This window comes from Lactuca serriola, chromosome 4 (assembly GCF_051521515.1).
Source record: "Lactuca serriola cultivar US96UC23 chromosome 4, Lser_US96UC23_V15, whole genome shotgun sequence".
Classification (NCBI taxonomy): Eukaryota; Viridiplantae; Streptophyta; class Magnoliopsida; order Asterales; family Asteraceae; genus Lactuca; species Lactuca serriola.
Genome location: NC_136411.1, coordinates 60,344,353 through 60,368,176, shown reverse-complemented (window position 1 = coordinate 60,368,176; position 23,824 = coordinate 60,344,353). Strand labels below are relative to the sequence as shown.

At 36.0% G+C, this 23,824-nt stretch overlaps 2 protein-coding genes across 4 annotated transcripts; both read left to right on the top strand.

Moving 5' to 3' along the window:
- The first annotated feature begins 9,399 nt into the window (after positions 1 to 9,399).
- LOC145101680 (TMV resistance protein N-like) lies at positions 9,400 to 16,945 on the top strand. Of its 3 annotated transcripts, none has more exons than XM_079038936.1 (6): positions 9,400 to 10,015; positions 10,235 to 11,330; positions 11,432 to 11,737; positions 11,844 to 13,132; positions 15,922 to 16,251; positions 16,620 to 16,945. In XM_079038936.1, exons 1-4 carry the CDS (start codon positions 9,552 to 9,554, stop codon positions 13,032 to 13,034), a joined length of 3,057 nt encoding a protein of 1,018 aa, XP_078895062.1. In that variant the 5' UTR covers positions 9,400 to 9,551; the 3' UTR covers positions 13,035 to 13,132; positions 15,922 to 16,251; positions 16,620 to 16,945. The 3 variants fall into 3 exon arrangements, with proteins under 3 accessions (XP_078895062.1, XP_078895061.1, XP_078895060.1); XM_079038935.1 differs by having other exon boundaries at positions 11,844 to 13,139; XM_079038934.1 differs by having other exon boundaries at positions 11,844 to 16,251.
- Positions 16,628 to 17,810, top strand: LOC145098420 (zinc finger BED domain-containing protein RICESLEEPER 2-like). Its single transcript, XM_079036056.1, has 2 exons — positions 16,628 to 16,748; positions 17,332 to 17,810. The coding sequence occupies exons 1-2, from the start codon at positions 16,628 to 16,630 to the stop codon at positions 17,808 to 17,810; spliced, it is 600 nt and encodes a 199-aa protein (XP_078892182.1).
- Positions 17,811 to 23,824: the final 6,014 nt, after the last annotated feature.

Here is a 23,824-nt window from a genome sequence, read left to right as displayed (position 1 = left end):
AATAATTGGATCAACCAACAGGGTTGAAACGAATTTGATCCAATGAGGCAAATCGATCAAAAATTGAAAAACGTAAAATACGAATCGAAATCATGGACGTTTTGGAATCCATTTGAGAATTTGAGATACCTTTTTGACGAATCGAGATCCATTTTCAACAAATGAATCAAATTTGGAAGATCTTGGTTCTTTTTTCGGAATGAGAAAATCTCCAAAACGAACATTGTACCACCCACCATGCGAGATGTACAACTCGTTCTTCGTGTTCTTCGTGTTCTTCAACGATCCAAGAACATCTTCCAAAGAACCACCAACACATTTGGGTTTTGACTTCAAATTCAATGCAACTTCTAGAGATTGTTGCTTTGGAACCCAAATGTGCTTCACGGATTTTGGCTTCACAACATATGACGATTTTTGTGAGTAAACTTGCTTGTTCTTCCGATTCATCTTCTTTTTCTTTTTCTTTCTCATCTTTTTGCATCTTGAAGACTTGACTTCATGAACAAACCCACTTTCAACAACATGAACATTTTGAGTTTGAATCAAATCTTTTGGAGTTTGATACTTGTGATTTTCTTGGATCACCGGCTTCCGATAAGGAATCATTCCCTCAAACAAATCACAAGAACACAAAATATCATCGGTTTGAACTCCAATTGAGCAAAAAACTTTTTCATCTTGAAAATCAACATGAACTCCTTTTTCTTGAACATCAAGAACATCACATTGAACTCCTTTGTTAAGAACTTCAACAAACTTAAGTGCACGAAGATCATTCGGGTTTTCAATTAGAGAAATGTATTTCTTATTGAACAAATCTCTTTCTTCTCCTTCTTTTTGATTTCTACTACGAACTAATATGGACAAGGAAATTTGATTCAACCATGCAATCTTACAAAGTGGTTGAAATACCAAGCTTCTATGATCATCCTTCAAACCTCCATAAGAAACCAAATTACCCCATGAAATCAATTTGCTTAACAACAACCCATAAAATTGATCTTCATTGACTTTGTATTTCACATCTTTAACGATCACAATCCAAGAATCATATGGCAAACCCACCATGATCACAAAAACTTGAAGAATTCTAGAGAGAGAAAGTGATTTTGAATGGGTTTTCTAGAAAGAGAAAGTGATACAAACAAGTATTCTGGAGAGAGAAAGTCGAATTATGGATCAAATCAAGAAAAAAATTGACTTCAAGAACACAAAAACACTCTAATAACGAAGATCCATAAGAACATGAAGAATCACCAAATCAAGATCGCCATCAAGGATCAATTCTTGATGAAATCAAGAACACCCGCTCTGATACTAATTGTAGTGGTGTTGATTATGATGGCATGTGCGGAATTAGAAAGATCTAGTGATTCATCATACAAATTCAAGAACACAAGGAGTAAATAAATATTTATAAGCTCTTATTAGATCTAGAAAGATTATACAAATGGGTTTGTATACAAATTCTCTCTCTAGTCTAACACTCCAAAATGGACTCTTACATAATGGGAGTCACTCACTTCCTATTTATAGGAAAAGACTCAACCCATTTACACATACAAAGAGGAAAGCCTAAACACATTACATCCAAGCATGACTTTTCACCCTAACATTCCTTGTGTTAGATCGAGCCAGGCGTATCATTCGATACTCTCCTGGAGTCTATGTTTTCATTTGCTTTAGTCAGCAGTATTACTGCTGAGGTGTATGTTATTTTCCCCTAGTATTTTACTTGTGATTTTCTCATAATTCCTTTAAAGTCAAAACTGTATTATGGTAATGATAGTATTTTGGGGAAAATTACTCATTAAAACATAAATCTGTCGGGTCTTGGTAAAAGACTGCTTTTATTTAGAAAAATATAGGATTTTCTGGAAATAACGCTAATACACCGTAGATTATAGACTACTATCTTTCATAAAGTTATTTTGAATAAAAATGTGTATTTATACAAATGACACTAAATATTTATGAACTCACCAGCATTATAAAAATGCTGATACTCGCTTTCAAAATAACTTATATTCTCAGGTCATCGATAACAGGTACATCCTGGGAGCTTTTGCGAAGTCAGCCTAGAACCGAACTGCATCTATGTTATGTTATGTATTTACTTTGATGTTGCTATGAAATGTAACCTATGTAAAAATTTTTACTATTAATGCAATGGTTGTTGTACTTTGATTGCTATACTGCATATGTTGTGATACTTGACATGGCGTCCTCCATCCCAGAACATTTCAGCCTTTCTAGTTTTGGGGTGTGACATAGGGCTTGAGTGACCTTAAACTTTTCAGTAACTGTGGGTTAGGGAGAATAATTGGAGGAGGTGAAAGAAGTATGATTTCCATGGGATATCATCTTCATTTCGGAAAGCTTGTTTCAAGAGATTTGGGAAGATCATAAATGTCTAAACCAGACATCTTTTTTGGGAGATATTCAAGATAGTTGATTTAAAGTCCTTAATATAACACCCAATATGAAATATTAAGGCTAGGACCCAACACAATACTTTTATAACTTGGAAGAGGGATGCCGTAATCCAAGCTATAAAATATTTGAAGGTAGGTGAATGACGATTCACCAATTTCCACCAAGATAAACGAAATGTATTATTAGGTTTTAATTGGTTTTGAAACTCCTAGATCTTTGAGATTCATTGAACTTTTCAATGGCATGTTTCAATCTCGAGTGTGCCCTTCAGGTTTTGTGACTGGGATGCGGAGGATCACAAAACAAGGTGTGAAGTAACCATGCAAATATACTGGGTACCCTTAATATTTACCCCTTAATCGATGTGCCGGTTAACCACACACGCTCCACCGATACTATGATAAATATTAAGTTACCCTTTTCCTACCTTGTTAAATACGAGTTAGTGTGCCGGTTAACCACACATGCTCCACTAACTGACTTAAACAAAGTGCAAAGTGTAATTTCATGGATAAGCACCTTATTCACTTTTTCCTAAGTAACTAAGATTGGGTATTTATAAAAGGTTTAGTTACTTAGTATTTATCATTAATACTTTTAATGAAGGGAGAATTATAGTCCTTGTCCTATTCGTTCGGCTAACGACCCTCTACCAGTCAAGGAAGCGGTGGGTGAGAGTGGACACCCATTAAACTGCCATTTTATAGGCAGTAACCTTATACCCCCCTTATAGACTGGCTTCATGAATGAGGCCTACTAACGGTAAGACTGACTTTACTCTTATACATACATATATATATATATATATATATATATATATATATATATATATATATATTATTAACTTATAATATTATAAAGTATAAGGGTTGAATTTTAACTTTTAAAATTCTAAGGGCTAACTTGGAATTGAAGTATTCATGAGTGAAAACTTTTTCAAATTCCAAAACTTGAGGGCAAGTTTTGAAACTATTCAAAACTAATTAATTTCATAACTTATGTGTTTAAAGTAGTTTTAATTAAAAAACTCTTCAAGTTCCATAACTTGAGGACAAGTTATGGAAAACTTCAAACTAATAAAAGAATGTAACTTTTCTTTATTTTGTAACTTATGGAATTAATTAAGGTTACACATTTTGTTACTTAATGAAGTGACTCTTGAACCTCCATAACTTGAGGACAAGACTCTTCATTTTTTGTAACCATTGCCAACTTTTATGAGTTTTTATGAAACTTAAAAGTGACCTTTCATGTAACTTGAGGACAAGTTACACAAACACATTTTAGAATCATCTCTTAGATTAAAATGGATTGAAAACACATAATCAATTAACTTATCTATTAATCTGACTCATATGAACAAAGATAACTCACATCAAACTTTTTCATGTAATTAGCATAACTTTTAAACTAATACAAAACATGAATCTATTGAAAATTACCTTTGAAATTGGATTAGCATGAACATTACCACATCAAAAACAAGTTTATAAGTTCAAAAACAGCTTAGGGTAATGTTCCTAGTCTAATTCCAGCCAAAACAGCAAACAGAAAGCTGTCAGCACCAAAAACTCGTCGAGTTCCTTGAGAAACTCATCGAGTTCATGCCCAACATGAAGAACTCATCGAGTTTTTGGCATAAACTCGTCGAGTTTTATGTTCTGGACAGATTCAACTTTGAAAAAACACATTTGCATCAAGTATAAGAGAAAGCAAGCCTAGGCTCTGATACCACTGTTGGGTTTTGAGCATTCTAACACTCCTAAGTGTACATGCAACCCTAAATACATTGGATCTATGTTTTCTCTATTATACATGCAAATATGATCTTTCCAAGGTATTCATCCTAACTAGCATAATAACATTGATCCAAATGAATATATCAAGTTAGAATTACATACCTCTATGATGTTGAATGTCTTCATGAAGCTTGAGTGCCTAGTGCCCTAAGTGTGACACCTCAAATGGTTCACACAACACCAAATACACATGGAATGACTTGAGAGAACTTCACACTTCATGAAAATCGGCTACCCTTTCTATTATCCATAGTGGCCAATTTTCTCCAAGAATAAGATCATTATATAGTTAGGGTTACACCATGTAAACCCTAATTGTCATAGCCTTTCATTTCCATGATCCATGGGTACAAATACACCATGGAGCATCTTATGGGTTTTAGCCCAACTTGACAATCCATGGAGCATTAGCCTACTATATAAGTATGGATGATTTACACAATCAACCCATATATTTAATTAGTCTTCTTTTGATCACTTAATTAATCCTAGATTAATTCTTGATCAATACTAATTAAATAATCTTATTAATATATATTAGAACTTATAATATATTAACAAACCTTAAGCGTTATTTCTCTCATTATAGTCTATCCAAATGCATGATGCCATGCAACCCAAATGGACCATGCCGGGTCGGGTGAAGTCTTACTAATTATAGTTATGGACTTATGTTGGATTAATGTCTAAGTCCATAACTATAATTGGTAAGACTTGACCCGACCCGGCATGGTCCATTTGGGTTGCATACCATCATGCACTTGGATGAGAGAAATAAGACACTATGGTTATTAATATATTATAAGTTCTAGTATATTAATAATAAGAATAATAAGATTATTTAATTAGTATTGATCAAGAATTAATCTAGGATTAATTAAGTGATCAAAAGAAGACTAATTAAATATATGGGTTGATTGTGTAAATCATCCATACTTGTATAGTGGGCTAATGCTCCATGGATAATCAAGTTGGGCTAAAACCCATAGGATAGTCCATGGATGCTCCATGGTGTATTTGTACCCATGGATCCAAGGAAATGGAAAGTCATGACAATTAGGGTTTACCCTAATTGTAACACTATATAAAGATATTATTCTTGACAAAATCGGCACTAGAAGGATTCTAGAGAGGGCTAGCCGATTTTGATGAGTGTAGAACTCTCTCAAGTCATTCCAAGTGTTTTGATGATTGTGATTCCATTTGAGGTGTCACACTTGGGGCACTAGGCACTCTAGCTTCATGAAGACTTTCTTCTCCAAAGAGGTATGTATTTTATCTTGCTATGGTCATTGTGTTTGTATGCTAGATTAGGATAATACCTTGGATATTCTTATTTGCATGTATAATAGAGAAAACATAGATCCAAGGTATTTAGGGTTGCATGTACACTTAGGAGTGTTAGAATGCTCAAAACCCAACAACTTAGACATTAATCCAACAATTACAAGTCTCCTTCTAAAGTTGTTATTGAAGAGTTGGAGCCTGATAGTGTGTCACCTGAAATGAATAGAAAGAAACCTTGTAGGAGAGAAGCAGGATCATGTAGTAGAAAGCTTGATCTAAACAAGTCTATGAACCCTGATTATGAACAGTCATAAGTATTAAATGTTCATGAAGGGCATGATTACTCAAAGAGTATTATGCCATTTATAAGGTCACAAGCTAGCAAACAAAGTCATGTCATTCAAGAGGAAGTGGTGAATCATGAACTTGAAACTCAAGAAGAAGTGATCACTAGTGCAGTTGAAATTGAAGAACCATTGGGAACTTACCATGTACAGGAACCAAGCTGCCCACCTGATGATGGAGCTAATACTGCAACAGTTGATGATTGTGAATCATTTATAGAGGATTACTCACTTTATGTTGATTATGATGCTGAGTTTAATGTTCAAACTTCATTTGAACAACAACCAGAAGTGGATTATCTAGAGGGTATGGTGAGTGATGATAGTGGAGAGGCTTTCTATTTTGAGAGTGGCCATGGTTCTAAGGATAGTGGAGATGATTCTGATGACAGTGAATATACTGTGGATGAGTCTAACATACAATTTGATGTAGATGTAGACATGAGTGAATTCCATAATTCTGTTGATGTAGATGAACATGGAATCTTGAACAATCATTCAAAAGATTAAGTGAATGACATGGTCGATGATGAGTTGGAAGTTATTGCCACTAATTATAATCAATTTGTGGGATTTCATGAAGATGATAGGAAGAGACTGCTAAAAGAGTTGAGTAAGTCAAGTACATGCTCACATGGAGAAGTTCATGTAAAACCATTTCAGATTGGCCAGGTCTTTAAAACCAAGCATGATGTTAAAAAATACATGAACTCACACGCTGTAGCAACAAGGAGGTCTTTATACCTAGCAAAAAATGACAAGATCCGGATTAGGGTGATATGTAAAGGTGTTGTAAGTAAGCCATCTAAAGTAGTTGATGGTGGTGGGCCCTCAACTAGAAGTAGGGCAAAGTGCAAGGGTAAAAATGTAATTGCCAATAAAGGTACATGTCCATGGGCAGTCCAAATATCGAGGGCTAATGAAAATCAGGATTGGTTGGTGAAAACAGTATAGGATGAGCATAAATGTTTGCAAACAAGGGTGGTTAAAGCTTGCACTTCCAGATACGTAGCAAACTTAATTGTTCAACAATAGAGAAGGTATTCCAGCAATAGAGAAGGTAACTGATGTTACATACATTAACTTTTGTTTAGGGAATAATACCAGCAATAGAGAAGGTATTCCCTAGTGCAGAACATAGGTTCTGTTTGAGGCATATCCAGGAAAACATGAAGAAACAGTGGAAATGAAAAGACTTAAGTGACCATCTTTGGGAGTGTGGTAGAGCAACAACAGTTAATCATTTTAACAGAGCAATGGATGAGTTGAAGAAGATCAATGAAGAGGCTCATGCTTGGTTGTGTAAGATCCCGACAAACACTTGGGCTAAATATCACTTTAGTGGTAAGTTTCTAGAAATTTATTGATAAATGTTAATCTTCCCTGTTGTGTGTTTACTATATGTGTAATTGTCTTCTCTTAATATCTATTATTCAGGAAGCGCACATACTGATTATTTATTGAATAACCTTTGTGAGGTATTCAATTCTAAGTTATATGAAGGTAGGGATAAACCTATTATCACTTGCTTAGAGTATATTAGAGAGTATCTCATGAAAAGGTTATGTGTGGTGCAAAAGGAAATAGATAAGTGTGAAGGACTTCTAGCCCTTACTGCAACTACAGTGTTTGAAAAGATTAAGACTGATGCAACTAAGTATGTGGCTAAATACAATGGGGCAGGAAAGTACCAAGTGGCAAGCACATGGCAAGACCAGTATGTGGTAAACTTGAATGACCAAAGTTGCAGTTGTAGGTTTTGGGAGATTACAGGTTTCCCATGTAGACATGCTGTTTGTTCTATATGGGACAAAATTGAAAATGGTGAAAATGCCCCACATGTTGATGAATGGGTCCATCCTTGCTATATAGGTTATTAACATGGAAAACCATGTATTTCAACAAAATTGATCCATTGAATGAACGTTCAATGTGGCCTAAAAGTGACTGCCCATTCACTTTACTTCCACCAAAACATAAAACACAGGTTTGTATTTCAAGTAAACCAATTATATAGTAAACATGTGAACATGGAATGAATTTAATTTTAACTATAGTGTATCAATATGTGTAGGTTGGAAGGCCTAAGAAGAAGAGAAGGATGGGTGTTGATGAGCCAAACAGCCAAGCTGGTAGATTGAGCAGGAAATATATGGTAGTCACTTGTTCTAAGTGTCATAACAAAGGGCACAATTCCAAAACATGTAAAGGGTAGGGATGTAGTGGTGAAGTTGGAGGGGGTTGAAAAGTATTTTTAGTAGTTGGACTTGGTGCTAGTGTTGTAGGTCTTTTAAAACTAAAGTCATGTGTAATTGTTTGAAGATGTGTTAAGAACTTTTCAGGAATTACTTGTAATGCTTGTGTTGTAGGTCTTTTGAAACTTAAGTCAAGCTTGTGTTGTAGGTCTTTTGAAACTTAGTATGATGGTTGTGTTAAGAACTTTAAAAATTTGCATGTAATGGTGTGTATGCAGTATGCACATTTTGGTAATGAATTAATCTGTTTTGTGTACTACCCTTCACAGATCAATTAATAACATTGTACATTTCAATTGCAAATCAAAACCATCTTAAATGAGCATTTACAATACACTTAACAATTGCATTTCAAAAACATTCAAGAAATTGAACAATCAACTATTACAAACTACATTCCATTACCATTACCATTATAACTCCATTATACATTATTCTGATACACAAACCAAATACAACAACACCAATTCCAAAACCCTCTACATAAACTGAAAGCAAAAAAACTCCTATTCGATTAAAATAAAAAAAACTCCCTGCAATGGTTACAAACCAAAACCCAAAACTCCATTACCATCCAAACCTTCACAAGACACTTAGAGATTAAAATAATACCAAAGAAAACACCTATGAACAAAACAACATCAGCTGGTAGTTCCGCAATTCTGCACTTGCAATGGCAACCCTCTCTTCCAATCGGTTCATTGATCTTATCAAACCTGGAATCACCACCAATGCCCTAGCACACATAGGAGGATCAGACCATCGAAGGAACCCATATGTTGTACAGTTCCAAAATTGTCTTCTAGGGTTACAATCCGTCCATGAAATGATCTTCATTGCTTCATTCCCACATCTGCAAGTCACCATCTTTGAATCAGAAGCGATTGGATGTCGTGAAGGGTGCAACAGTCGAGCAATAGTGGAAGGGAGAAGAGAGATGACGACTGATAAAGGTAAAGGGTTTGCCCAAAAATCGGACATGCAATTTCTTTTAAAGAGAGAAGGTTACAACTAAAATGATGAAATTACCCCTGCAATATAAAATTAAAAAATGAGTTAACGGTGAAATGCTAACGAAGTGAGCCGAAAGGACCTAATGTTAAAATTTTTGAAATACATAAACTATCTACGAGATTTTTTGAACTTAGATACTAAACTTGATATTTTTGAAAACCATAGATATCATTTTTGAAATTTTGTCTTTATACTAATATTTAGAAGTTAAAAAAGCTAATAGCGGAGGAAATATATGGTTGGGGCTTGGGGCTGTCACATCTCACCCATACTTCATCCGATCTTCCTTGCGGCTTATTATGCTGTGTGGTTCACACATACGCGTCTAATTCGCAGTCTCTTTGCAATTATTTCGTAGGAATTTCCAAAAGAAAGCTTCGATTTATATAAGACGACCTTTTCAGAGGATTTTAATGGCGTTATCTTCAACATCATCCAATCAGAAGAGTTTTAAGTATGATGTGTTCTTGAGCTTTAGAGGAGAAGACACACGTAGGACCTTTGTTGATCATCTTTACGGTTCTCTTAACCAGCTAAGTATTCCCACCTTCAGGGATAACGAGGAATTTGAGAAAGGAAAACAGATAGACGAGTTATTCAAAGCAATCGAAGAGTCAAAGCTCTTTATCATTGTCTTATCCAAAAACTATGCTTCTTCGTCTTGGTGCTTGAAGGAACTTGTGAAGATTATGGAGTGCCAGAGAAAGATCGAACGTATTGCTTACCCAATCTATTATGACGTGGATCTGTCGGAAATCCGTAAACAAATTGGGGAAGTTGGAGGAGCCTTCTCGAAGCATAGCAACGAAGAGGTTGGAAAATGGGAAGAGGCGGTGGAAGAAGCGGGGCATCTTGTTGGGTGGGATATGAGAAACAGGTACCTAATTGCTTAATCATACATCTGCATTACTATTCTTTGGTGTGTTTATTTCTGGTGATGTAGAAAGGTCAACTTCATGTTGTATTGTCAAATTATAACTCAAAATTGAGTCTTCTAGATAGATGAAACATGGAATAACTAGGCAGAGGATTGTATGTTATAGACCTAAAACGAATTTTTGATGTGGGATCTTGAGAAAGCTTTTTTACTCTACAGGGAAGAAGCTGAAGTCATCAATGAAATTGTTGAACAAATTTTACACAAGTTACGGCCTATTTATTTGAGCAATGATGAAAATCTAATAGGCATGGAACCCCGGATGCTAGACCTGGAGTCATCTTTAGGGCTTGGTTGGAACAATGATGTTCGCATGGTAGGGATTGCGGGGATGGGAGGCTGTGGGAAGACAACTTTGGCCCGAGCTATTTTTGATAAAATATCTTTTCATTTTGAAGGTAAAAGCTTTGTAGAGAACATCAGGGAAGTTTCAAGAGTGTCGGGTATGCGCTGGTTGCAAAAACAAGTCCTTTTAGATATATTTAAGGATGAAGACATGGATGTAAGCAGTGTTCATGACGGGAAACACATGATGAAAATGCGTCTTCCTGGTAAAAAAGTTCTTGTTGTTCTAGACGATGTTGATAATGTTGACCAGCTTGAGGCGTTAGCCGGTGCAACTAATTGGTTTAAGGGCGGTAGTAGAATCATCATCACAACAAGAGACAAGCAAGTGCTGACTGCACACAGAGTGAATATGATTCATAATGTCAGTTTCTTGTCGGATGAGGAAGCAATTTGCCTCTTTAGTAGGCATGCATTTGGGCGATCTATTCCAGTTCAAGGGTATGAAGCGCTGTCAAAGAAAGTTGTTAATTATGCTGCTGGTCTACCTCTAACGATCAAAGTATTGGGTTCGTTTCTGCGTGGTAAAGAAGAGTTTCTATGGAGGGATGCACTAAAAAGACTTGAAACAATTCCGATTCAAGAAACTCTAAAAAAATTGGAACTAAGCTATATCAGCCTAGAGGATGATCACAAGGAAATATTTCTAGATGTTGCATGTTTCATGAAGGGGTTGCAGAAAGAGGATGCAATTCGAATACTTGAAAGCTGTGGGTTACATGCTTTATATGGTTTAACAGTACTTGAGCAAAAATCTCTCATAAGTATCTCAAATCAGCGTTTGAGCATGCATGACAGGATAGAAGAATTGGGCAGGAATATCGTTCGGCGATCGCACCCCCGTGAGCCCAACAAACACAGCCGGCTGTGGGTTCGCGAGGAAATTGAAGATATGCTGTCCCGTAATGTGGTAAGGATAAAATTTACTTGTAATTTGGAGAAAACTAACACATTTTCATTAGTTATGACACAAGTTTTAATTTTATGGTGGCTGCTTTTGGACTATTATAGGGTACTGATGCGACAACATGTATACGACTGGAGCAGGTGAAACTGAGTCCTGAAATCGTTATGAAAGGGCTTGGAAATCTGCAGAAACTTAGAGTTCTTTTGCTCTCTGAGATAGATGATGACTATTTTGGTACCCATCGGAAGTTTGATCAAGTTAAACAATACTTTCCAAATGCGTTACAGTTTCTGAGTTGGGAGGGTTACCCTGTTTTGTCTTTACCACAAGCATTTAAAGCAAATAACCTTGTTGGACTTGAACTGCCTAGCAGCAGAATCACAAAACTTTGGGAAAGCGGGGAAAGAAAGGTACAACGGTTGATATGTCTTTTGCATGATGATTCGTTTAAATGATGTCCATTCATACTGCAATACTCATCTTATCTTATATTTGTTCTTTTTTTGCATATGACAGGTTCTTAAGAAGCTCAGGTTCCTGGACCTTAGCTTCTCAAAGTTGAGGACCCTCAACCTTGAGATGACTCCGAATCTTGAGAGGTTAAACCTTAATCGATGTAATGATTTGAGAGAACTTCAAGCGCCTGCTGGATCTCTAGAAAAGCTTGTATACTTGAACTTAATTGGTTGCTCAAGGTTCAGATCTTTTTCGTTTATCAAACAATTGGAACCGCTTCAGCTTCTTTCTTTACCTAAGTTAGACGTGATTGTGGAGTCCTTGGGAGAATTGCCAAGGTACTCCCGTGATAATCTGCCAAAGCTACAGTTTACCTGTTTTTATCTTGAAAAACATCCCCCATCGACCGAAAATGGTCAAAAGAGTGTCTCTCTAAATCTTCAGCCTTGCACAAAACTTGAGAGTGTTTCAGGAAGCATTTTTGGTTTACAACGCCTAAGGCACCTTACGTTGGATGGCTCTATTCCAGAGGTGCCCAACGACCTTGACCAGTTACAATGTCTGGAGAAGCTAAGCTTGTTGTCTACACGTATTACACGGCTTCCGGATAGCATATGTATGTTGAAACATCTGAAACATCTCAACCTTAAGTCTTGTCGGCTTCTTGAAGAGTTACCCAAGGATCTTGGCCAAGTAGAATGTTTGGAGAAGCTAAGTTTGCTGTCTACGGGTATTAGACGTCTTCCAGATAGCATCTGTATGTTGAGACGTTTGAGATCTCTCAAAGTTAGATCTTGTTTGCTTCTTGAGGAGGTACCCGACGATATTGGCCAAATAGCATGTTTAGAGAAGCTAAATTTGTTGTCTGCACGGATTAGATGTCTTCCAGATAGCATTTGCATGTTGAAGCATTTGAAATCTCTAGAACTTGAATCTTGTAAACTCCTTGAGAAGTTACCCGAGGATCTTGGCAAGTTGGAATGTTTAGAGAAGCTGATCCTTACAAAGTGTATCTCTCTAGAGCATATTCCAAACAGCATCTGTAAGATGAAACGTTTGAGATATTTTGATCTCCCATTTTGCAATCAGGTGGAGAAATTGCCAGAGGAACTTGGAAGTTTAGAGTGTTTAGAAGAGTTAAATATAAAGTGTACAGGAATAACTCGTCTTCCACACAGCATTTCTTCCTTGAAAGGCCTGCGTATTGTTGGATCCATACCACTTCTTGAATTCAATCCGGTGTTTTTCTGACCAAGATAGAGACGCATCAGAATCTGAAATCTTCTGCTACATACAAATCATGAATAACACAGGCACCCAGAGCAGGAGCCAATTCACAGAGAACTGTTGTAAGAAGTATTTCTTCTTCTTCTTCTTCTTCTTCTTCTTCTTCTTCTTCTATAAACTGTTTTATTTTGATCTAATTTTTGAACTTTGATCCGACAATACTTGAATCAGAAAATACAATGCTACTACACTTAAAACTCCAAACTGAAACCTTGCTGCCACCACCATTCTCTTGTCAATCTGAGCTCGATCCCACCCTCTTAGTTTCTGTTTCTATTTTTGGATCCACCGGAAAACACCAAAACGTCTTCCCTCCATCTCTCTTTCTCTGTTTGATTCTGTTTTTTAGATTCATTGGAAATACTGAGGGTGCGTTTAGTTGCGGAAAAATGAGCCGTTTTCCGGAAAAATTTTCCAAGAAAAATGAGAATTTTGAAAACACGTTTAGTTCGTCTATCTTTCTAAATTTTTCATGGAAAATGAAAATTTTCCGTTTTCTAAAATTACAAATAGGTTGGAAATTTTTGGAAAACTGATAATCATTGTTTTCTATATTTTTCTAATTAAAATTTTTTCTAAAATATAAACAGACACCCACTCCCACCCCATTCACCTCTACCTACCCCCACCTTAACACCCTTCACCCACACACACATACATACCCACCCCCACACACACCCACCTGCGCACACACACACACCAACCCACAAACACACACACATACATACCCACCCACACACTCACCCACCCGCACACACCAACCCACAAACACACACACACATACATACCCACCCACACACTCACCCACCCGCACACACCAACCCACAAACACACACACACATACATACCCACCCACACACACACACCCACCCGCGCGCACACACACACACACACTAACCCACAAACACACACACATACATACCCACCCACACACACACCCACCCGCACACACACACACCAACCCACAAACACACACACACACATACATACCCACCCGCACACACCAACCCACAAACACACACACACATACATACCCACCCACACACACACCCACCCACGCGCACACACACACACACACACACACCCCAACCCACAAACACACACATATGCATACCCACCCATCCACACACACACACACACCAACCCACAAACACACACACACATATACATACCCACACACACACACACACACCCACACACACACATACATACCCACCCACACACACACACCCACCCGCACACACACACACACATATATACATACCCACCCACCTACACACATACCCGCACACACACACATACATACCCACCCACCCACACACACACACACCCGCACACACACACCAACCCACCTACACACACACACCCTCCCGTACACACACACACCAACCCACAAACACACACACACACACATACATACCCACCAACGCAGCCACACACACACACAAACACACTCACACACATACCCACCCACACCCCTACAAACACACACCCCCACACACACAAACCCACACCTACCCCCACCCCCACCCCCACCCTCACAGACACACACCCATACACACACAAACCCACACGTACCCCCACAAACACACACATACACATACAAAAACACACACTCGCACCCCCAACCACCCAACACCACCACCACAATCACTGACCTACCACCACCACTACTAACCCGTCACTAGCACCACCACCACCGCTGCCGCCGCCATCACCACCATTACTGACATAATTGCCGCCGCCACCACCATCGCCTGTCATCACCACTACCGTCGTCGACCCGCTACCGTCACCGCCCCCACCCACACCCACATCCACACCCTACCACCGCTACCGTTTTCTAAAAATAAAAACCGATGGAAAAATACACATCTAAACATGTTTTCTAATTTTCTAAAACTGAAAATGAAAAACGAATAAGTTTAACTAAACGCGTTTTCTAAATTTTTCAATGAAAAATAAAAACGAAAAATGAAAATCGAAAAGGGAAAACAAAAAACGGAAAATGAAAATTGTTTTTCCGTAACTAAACGCAACCTGACTGTCTCTGAAAGTGGTTGACCAAATGCCTCATGATATGTGAGATGGTGTTGTTTTAGGTGCACTTTTAGGTGTTTGGCAGGTTACATGGTGATGATAATAGGACAAAAAGTATTATATTTTAAACCAAATCAATCAGGAGGGTATTTGTTGTTGACAATGTTTTGCAGCATGTGGAAAATGGGAAAAGTGTGGGGAGTTGAAGGGGAGGTCTTTGTTAAGGGGTGTAAATTGAAATTTTGTATTCTTTGTGGGGGAGAACCTGGAGAAAATAATTACGGCAAATTTTCTACATGATTTCAAGATTTTTGCATATCAAAGTTAAAGATTAAAATATCTTAAAAGAGCATTATACTTACTACTTTGTAACATTATAAAGCTTTGAAGACCTGCGTATTTCTTTCTTTCTTGATATTGTTTTTTTTCCTGTTTTGTCACTCCTTTCTTTTATTGTTTGAGGTTAAAAGGATGGGAAAATCTCATTGTAGCACTAGGGGTGATCGCGGTTCAGTTTGAAATCGTGAAACCGGCCAAATTGGTCACCGGTTTGGTTTTACGGTTTATATTTTCCTTTACAGTTTGGCTTGTGGTTTTGGAATTTTCAACCGTAGTGAACGGTTTGGTTTACGGTTTTTAAGATTTCAAACCGTATAAAAACCGGACCGGACCGTAGAGTTTATATATATATATATATATATATATATATATATATATATATATATATATAAAATTGTATTTGTTATATACTAATTTTTATATATAGATATTAGATAACAAAATTATAACCCACAATATTTAACTAATCCAGAGTCTAGGCCAATCTTAATTTGTGATTGGTAAATGCCTAAATGGAGCCTAAGTGCCCAATTAAGAAAGTAACGTCCAAACGAGTGAACGACGAAACCTAATCGCAAGACGCAAACACGAATCGAAGTCGTTGTTTCTCACTCGTTGTTTCTATCTTCATTCTTCAATCTTCATTGTCGTAAGTTTGATACGCACCCTCCGACAGTCCGAATACACCGCGCCGTTCGCCGCCTCCGCCTACTGCAACTCCTCCTCCGCTTGCAATAACGCCGCCTCCACCTGCAACAACTCCTCTTCCAGCTTACAGCTTCGTCGCTCATTCTCTGTTAAGGTATGTTATGTTCTGATAAAAGCTAATACACTATCAATCGATTATTAATTCATTTAGATATCAAAGTTGTAGGTTCTATGTGTTTAGATTTTGATTCATACTCAATATTATGGCTCTCTGCGGTTTTACTCATTGAAATGGTTAACAACTTAACATCACAGATTCACAGTTTTAGAGAATTACTAATTTGTTTTTGTTGATTTGAATGGTTAACATAATTTTTTGTTGCACTTTTTTTTGAGATATTTTTCAACGGTTCATAATGCAATTCTGTTTTACTGTATTTGAATCAAGTCACTCAACTGTTGATCTTTGGTTCTGTTTGATCTGATTTTTTGTTTGCTGCGTTTTCACTTGTTTTGGTCCAGGTCCTTAAATGGATAAAGATAATATCAACATTCCAATTAGTGAACCTGTGAACATCATTGATGATGATGATGATGATGATGTGAAAGATATTGATGTAGATGATGTCGTTGATGTGGAGCAAAATGGAGGTGCTCCTGATCATAACCAAAGAAAGGGACGAAAGTAGTCTATTGTTTGGCAACATTTCAAAAAACCGGATCCAGTTCCACCTGAAGGAACATGCACCACATGTATTCACTGTAAGAAAAGCTATGTGTATGAACCAAGTCAGCATGGTAATAGTGCTATGTTAAATCATTTGAGAAAGTTATACAAGTTTGATCCACTTAAATGTCAAGTAGATAAAAACAAACAATTATAATTTTTTTTGGAAAGGGTAAGGATGGAAACTTACAATTTGGTCGTTTTACAAAGAAATTGGGTAAAAAAAGCTCTTTCTAAAATTATTATTATTGATGAACTACCATTTAGATTTATTTAAAAAGAAGGTTTTCGTTATATTAGTAGTGTAGTTCGACTCGAGCTAGAGTTACAAGTCGGATTATAATTGCTAGAGATATCTTATCTTTATATGTGGATGAAAAGAATAATTTGAAAGAGCTTTTATGAAAATCTTCACAATCTGTTTGTCTTACAACTGATGCATGAACTTCAAGTCAAAACATCAAAACATCAATTATATGGTTTTAACGGTCCATTACATTGATGTAGAATGGAAATTGCATAAAAGGATTTTGAATTTTGAAGTTATTTCTAATCAGAAGGGTGACACAATTGGTAAAATGGTTGAGAGTTGTCTAATTACATGGGGTATTGAGAATGTTTTTACAATCACTGTGGATAATGCGAGCTCTAATGATACAACTATTTCTTTTCTGAAAAAGAAAATACAAAATTGGGAACATGTGGTTTTAGATGCTCAATACTCGCATATGCATTGTGCTCATGTGTTAAACTTGATTGTGTGTGACGGTTTAAAAGTTTATGATCATGCAGTTCAAGTTATTAGAAATGTTGTGAGGTATGTTAGATCATCGTCTTCAAGAATGGCTAAGTTTAAGGAATGTGTGAAGATAGAAAAGTTAAATGTCATTGGAACTGTTTGTTTAGATGTTTCCACTAGGTGGAATTTGACTTACTTGATGTTGGAGTCGGCTTTGAAGTATATAAAAGCATTTAATTGGTTTTAATTTTTAAACGGTGACTTCGGTTTTCACTTGAAAAAAAACCGTAACTAACGGATTGGCTTCGGTTTGAGCTAAAAATTGAAAAAATCGAACCGTGAACACCCCTAAGCACAACCAACTATTGCATTTGATTCGATTTGGTCATTATTATTATTATTATTTTTTTTCATATTATTTTGTGTAATAGGTTATTAAATTTACAACTTACATGTCTATGAAGTCACTTTTGTTAGTTTTTAATAGGCTTTGGTAACTAGTTATTCTATATTACACGAATGGTCCCTATCATTTCAATTTCTTTTGTGGTTGGTCCATCACTGATATTGTTTATCACCTGCACCACCACCGTGTATCTGTAACGTCCCGAAAAACAGAACATAAATTTTTTTGTTTTTAGATTAATAAATCGTTAGTACAAATTGTTTCCATAAAACCAAAGTAACTAATATTTAGCAAAAACATCATTAAACCAGAGTAATTCACAAAAAGCGGAATCATGTGGTGTGTGCTCTGCAATCATCCCGAGCTCTTCCATTTTAAAACCGGAGTACCTGAAACATAAACTGAAAACTGTAAGCACAAAGCTTAGTGAGTTTTCCAAAATACCATACCACATACAACCACAGATTATCATGCACATATATATAGTTGCCATGGGTTCCCCCATGGTCTTTATCAATTATGTCATGGGCTCCCCCCATGGTTTTTTCCTAGAATGCAATAGGCTTCCCCCCATGGTCTGATATCCAACTACCAGGTTTCCCCCCGGGGTCTTCCATTCAAGTATCACAGAGACAATTAGCATACCACATAACACGAAATAGGACGGCATTGGTGCCTTTGACCCATAGATATAGTGAGAAGACTCACATCGCACTGCTGAATCATATAGAAACACTCTTGGCTGCTGGCTGGCAGATCTACGAACTATTAATAGCAAGACAACACCCAATTAACCGTTAGGTTCCAATCCATAACCACAACTCCCTACCTGGGGTAAAAAGACCATTTTACCCCTAACCTAGCCTTGTCTAAAACTAAGACCCAGACTCACAATCTGAAAGGCCCAAAGGCAAATAAATCAACCAATGGCCTAATTTTCCAAATTAGGCCCAAACCCCTTACATGGGGCTTACCTTAAAGCCCAACCATTCTTTCTAGTCCAATACACTTTGCATTCTGATGACCCATTAATCGATAATTATCCAAAGCCCAATTATGGCGCACTTATGGCCTAATTTTCCAAATTAGGCACAGACCTCTCCAATGGGCCTTACCCTAAAGCCCAATAATTTCCTTAGTCCAAAAGCTTGCTTTTAGATGACCCACGAAGGCCCACAACAACTAGGTCCTAGAAATGGCCCAAACCAAGGCCCACAATTGCGAAGTCTATTCTGACTGAGTACGTCGGGCATACCTAGTTGTACGTTGCACGTACATGCTTGTACGCCCAACGTACTCCTTTATTGATCCTATTTTTTTTCCATTAAGCACTTAATGCCTAGTCTAAAGGTTCAAACCACAGATCTGAGTCCTAAACAATGTCTAGACCCATAAAGTCACTAACTTGGTGACTTTGCATGCCCCAAATGAACCCAAACTCAAAATATAACATTCTACTATCATGAAAATGGTCCCAACTCATGCATAGATGGATTTAAACTCTAAAGGTGCCAACTTTATGGACCTTGAACCTCAGAAACACTAAGAGGGGCAACTTATAGCTCCTGGAATGGAATCAAGACAATTAGATCTCATTCTTGGGACCAAAATGAACCAAAACTCATAAATGGTAGATCTATGACATCAATGATCAATTTCAAAGCTTTTTACCTCCAACAAGCTGGATATGAGACACATAAGTAAGATCCAAAAGCTCTTCCTTGATTCCCATCCTTGCACCAAGCTCCATCTTCATAGAAATGGACCAAATACACCAAAAGTGGACACCATAAGCTCAAGATGCCACCAAGAAGGATTAAGGATGAATTCTAGGGTTTTAGAGAGTGGGGGATGACTTAGGAAATGAAGAAAGAGGCTAACATAATGCTTATATAGGGTACAACCCTAAAATTAGGGTTTTCAATTTGCCATCGTGTGCCCAATGTACAAGGTCTCGCACCCCGACCCAAACCTCGTACTTACACTGCGCATACTCTACACTACGCCTTGTTAACCTGCTTCACATCCGTACGACCCACGTACCTCCCTAGTACGCCCCACGTACTAAGGTTTTCCCCAAACCCTAATTCTTCCAAAGGCCATAACTCTATCGATACAACTCCAATTTTGACCATCTACATATCCTTGAAAAGGTATCGAGACGCTCTATACTATTATAAATTCATACTCGTCATATGATATCCCGAACGAACATCCGGTGTCCATAAAATTCCGAGCTGACAAATTACCAAAATGCCCTTAGATTCCAAAACACAAACCGAATACCTGAACCATCCGAATTACCTTATCCAACCCCTAACTGAGAACAAATCAAAACAAGGCGTTACAATACCAAACCACCACCGTTTACCTCTGACAACCCCATAGATGCATGCATAAGCGTCAAATTCGCTTTCATTTGTCACAACAAGCAATGAGGCAAACAATGATGATGAAATTTTTAGGAGAATGATGGTGATAAATTTTTGACAATAAAGGTAGTTAATTTTTTTATATTACAATTTAAATTGTTTTGGATTACATTTTGAATGATTGTTTTTTATTAGACTCCTGATATTTTCAGAATTTTCTACAAGTTTTTTATTGGATTACATAATGCACTTTTCTACAAGTTTTAGGGGGAAAATCACAACATGCACCCTAATTTTTCTTTCAAAAATGATTTTAGATCATTTAAAACTCATGAATGGTCTTCAAACCAACATGCATGTGATGATCTTCAAGCTTAGATGTTAGATGATCATAGTTTGTTGTTAAAAGCTTTCAAATATATTCATAAAGGATTTATTCCCAAACAAATATCTAAAACTTCTTTTATATTCAAATACAATTTTTCCTAGAATCCAAACAACAAAATAAGATGATCTGTAAATTTTCAGAAAATAATTCATTTTTTTCAAATTATTATAATTATTGCAATAAAATAGATTAATAATTCATATAAAATACTTTCTTAGGTACATAAATTCATAATAAATTTTTGGATGACCCATAAAGTTACTAGACATCTTTCATGAATTTTCATCAATTTTCGTTACCGTTTTCTATGGTTTTTAATTTTCTTTATGATTGATTCAAATAAATCATAAAACCAAGTTCCGAGATATTAAAAGAGCATTTAATAATTTTCGATTCTTCTAAGTCATGTTTCATACTCAAAAATATATTTTGAGGATTTTTCATAATGCATAACTATTTTTCCATGATTTTTGTTTTTAAAATGGACTAAAAACGGGAAAAGTAGTTTTACTCATCCAAAATTCATGAAACTTTACTAGAAAGTCTTATATCACATTAGGATATTATATAAAAAGTTGGATGATTTTTCTCTTCTGCATGCTATTTTTGTTCTATTTTCCTAAGATTAAACATTCATAAATCCAAAAATCGGACTCCACTGTTTACAAATGACTCTTGATATTTTAAAATGTTACATACAAAATCAAATAAATTTACAAAAAATTTCAGGAATTATCTTAACTATTTACTATTTATTCTAATTATCTTCATTTTGTTAAAATAAACACACAAAAATCATAAAATAAGGTTTCACTATTTGAGAACCAATTTTGGTATTTTTCCCAGATTATTTACATTATATATGAAGTTTACAAAAAGTTTGGTAATTTTCCTTAACTGTTTAATAATTATTCACGAATTAATGCTTATTTAAGTGAATAAAACCAAGAAAAATATCTAAACTAATTGGAAACCAACTTTTATATTTTTCTCACTTTTTGTATGTCTGATAACACTACTAAAAAAAGTTTGAGGAATTTTTGAAATTTTTTTCTATTTATCTCTATTTTGATAGAATAAATACACAAAAATCCGAAAAATCATGTTAAACTATTTGAAAATAAATTTTTATATTTTTTCCAGATTTACTGTGTTTTATAACAGTAGTGCACAAAGTTTGGGGAATTTTCTTAACTGGTTGCTATTTTTAATGAATTTATATCTATCTAGAGAATTAAATGTAGTTAAAATGGTTATACATATCTATAATCCATGAAAATTTATCTGGAATTGTTTTAACATAGTTAGAACCAAAATCAGAAGTTTGGTAATTTCTATTAACTGTTTATTAGATTTAATGATTTTGTGATTATTCAAGAAATTAAAATGGTGAAAAATAGCTAGACAAATAAAAAATGCAAGAAAACTTATCATAATGTCTTTGACTTCAATTAAAACTAAAATGCAAAGTTTGGGAAATTTTGAAACTAAACTGACTTATTTTTTTAAATATTTAATCATTGAACACCTCCTAAAATGTTAAATTTTAACATTTCAATAATGGGAAATTCCACTTGAATTTGTTATACAACAAATTGATTCATAGAAATCTAAATTTCACAAAAAAAAATGTTTGTAACATAAAAATATTAAATTTTCACACAATATTGACATAATTCTATTGTAGTAGTAAGTATACTAGTATTAGATTTCGATTAGAGACTCATTAGTGTGTAACATCGTGTAGGAATCGATTGTGGTACAAGTGGAACTTAGTTCAAGACATCATTTGCATCATCTTAAATCATTGTGAGTATTCACGACTCCCCTTATTTTCTGTTTTTAAATGTTTTGGGGTGGAAAAGCATGTCATAAATTATTTATGTTTGTTGTATTTATTGTGACTTGTATGAAACTTGGTTGCTATATTTTGTATATATGTGTATGTTATTTTAATTCATGAGGACTGTATCGCGGTTAAGTTCCTGGAATCATTCGACACAACTCATTAACTCTTTTGATCCTATGGTTATTATGGATAGCACTTTCAGGAGGTAGACAACTCCTCACTCGCACGATTCGCTTGAGTGCATTTTACCATTTATTTATCTATGTTTGCGATACACATAGTATTCAATAGGGAACGATTCGGTGATTAGGCTTGGGTTGTGAGCTCATGAATGGAAACTTGATGCACATACGAATCTTACATCGCATTTTAGCAACGAAACTTGTATACTCATTTTAGCAACGAAACTTGTATACTCATTTTAACAATGAAACTTATTTACTCATTTTAGAAACGAACTTTATTTTCCATGAGAATATGAACTTTGCATCTTGTTTTGGCAACGTACTTTATTTCTCATGATGACAATGAAATTTGTTTATGCAAACTTATTTAATCATTTTAGCAATGTACTATTATTTATGAAAATTCTATCAAAACTTGATTACGATTCATTAAACCAATATTATTTTTAACTTGTGAACTCACCAACTATTTTTATAGTAGACGCTCGTTTTACATGCTTTTTCAGGAATCATCTAGTAAGAGGCACGTAGAGACACAACACTTGTAGGAGCATTTACATGTGTTGAATTTTAAATACATTATATTTTCTTTTATAATGTAAAGCCCTGTTCTGAATTGACTCCTAGTCTGAGGCTGTGGCCCGAAGGATGGTCATCATAAGGATTATGGCTTTTGAAAAGTGTAAGATCTAGGCCATTTTGGGTGCAAGCGATGTATTAGAAGTGATCTGGATGTTCGATTTGTGTTTTGGAGCCTAGGGGTATTTCGGTAAAGTATCAGTTTAGGATTTTGTGGAAAATGGACTTTTGTTCGGAAAGTCTTAAGGAATATATGAGTTGATAGAAGTGTAGGGCTTCTCGTTACCTTTTCGTGGATATAAGGATCGTCGAAAACGGATTTATAACGAAGAAGTTATGGCATTCAAAAGTTTAGTGGTTTCAGGCTTAGCCAAGTACGTTGGGCGTATAGAAAGAGTATGATGGGTGTACTAGTGAAAAAGGCAGTACGCTGGGCGTACTGACCAGGATGGTAGCGAATGCTCTTCGGAGTACACCGGGCG

Coding starts and splice junctions, on each gene's coding strand:
- LOC145101680 (XM_079038936.1), top strand. CDS start 9,552: ATGGCGTTATCTTCAACATCATCCAATCAGAAGAGTTTTAAGTATGAT. Junction 10,016..10,234: donor GGGTGGGATATGAGAAACAG/GTACCTAATTGC, acceptor TTTACTCTACAG/GGAAGAAGCTGAAGTCATCA. Junction 11,738..11,843: donor GGGAAAGCGGGGAAAGAAAG/GTACAACGGTTG, acceptor TGCATATGACAG/GTTCTTAAGAAGCTCAGGTT.
- LOC145098420 (XM_079036056.1), top strand. CDS start 16,628: ATGGATAAAGATAATATCAACATTCCAATTAGTGAACCTGTGAACATC. Junction 16,749..17,331: donor TGATGTGGAGCAAAATGGAG/GTGCTCCTGATC, acceptor ACATTGATGTAG/AATGGAAATTGCATAAAAGG.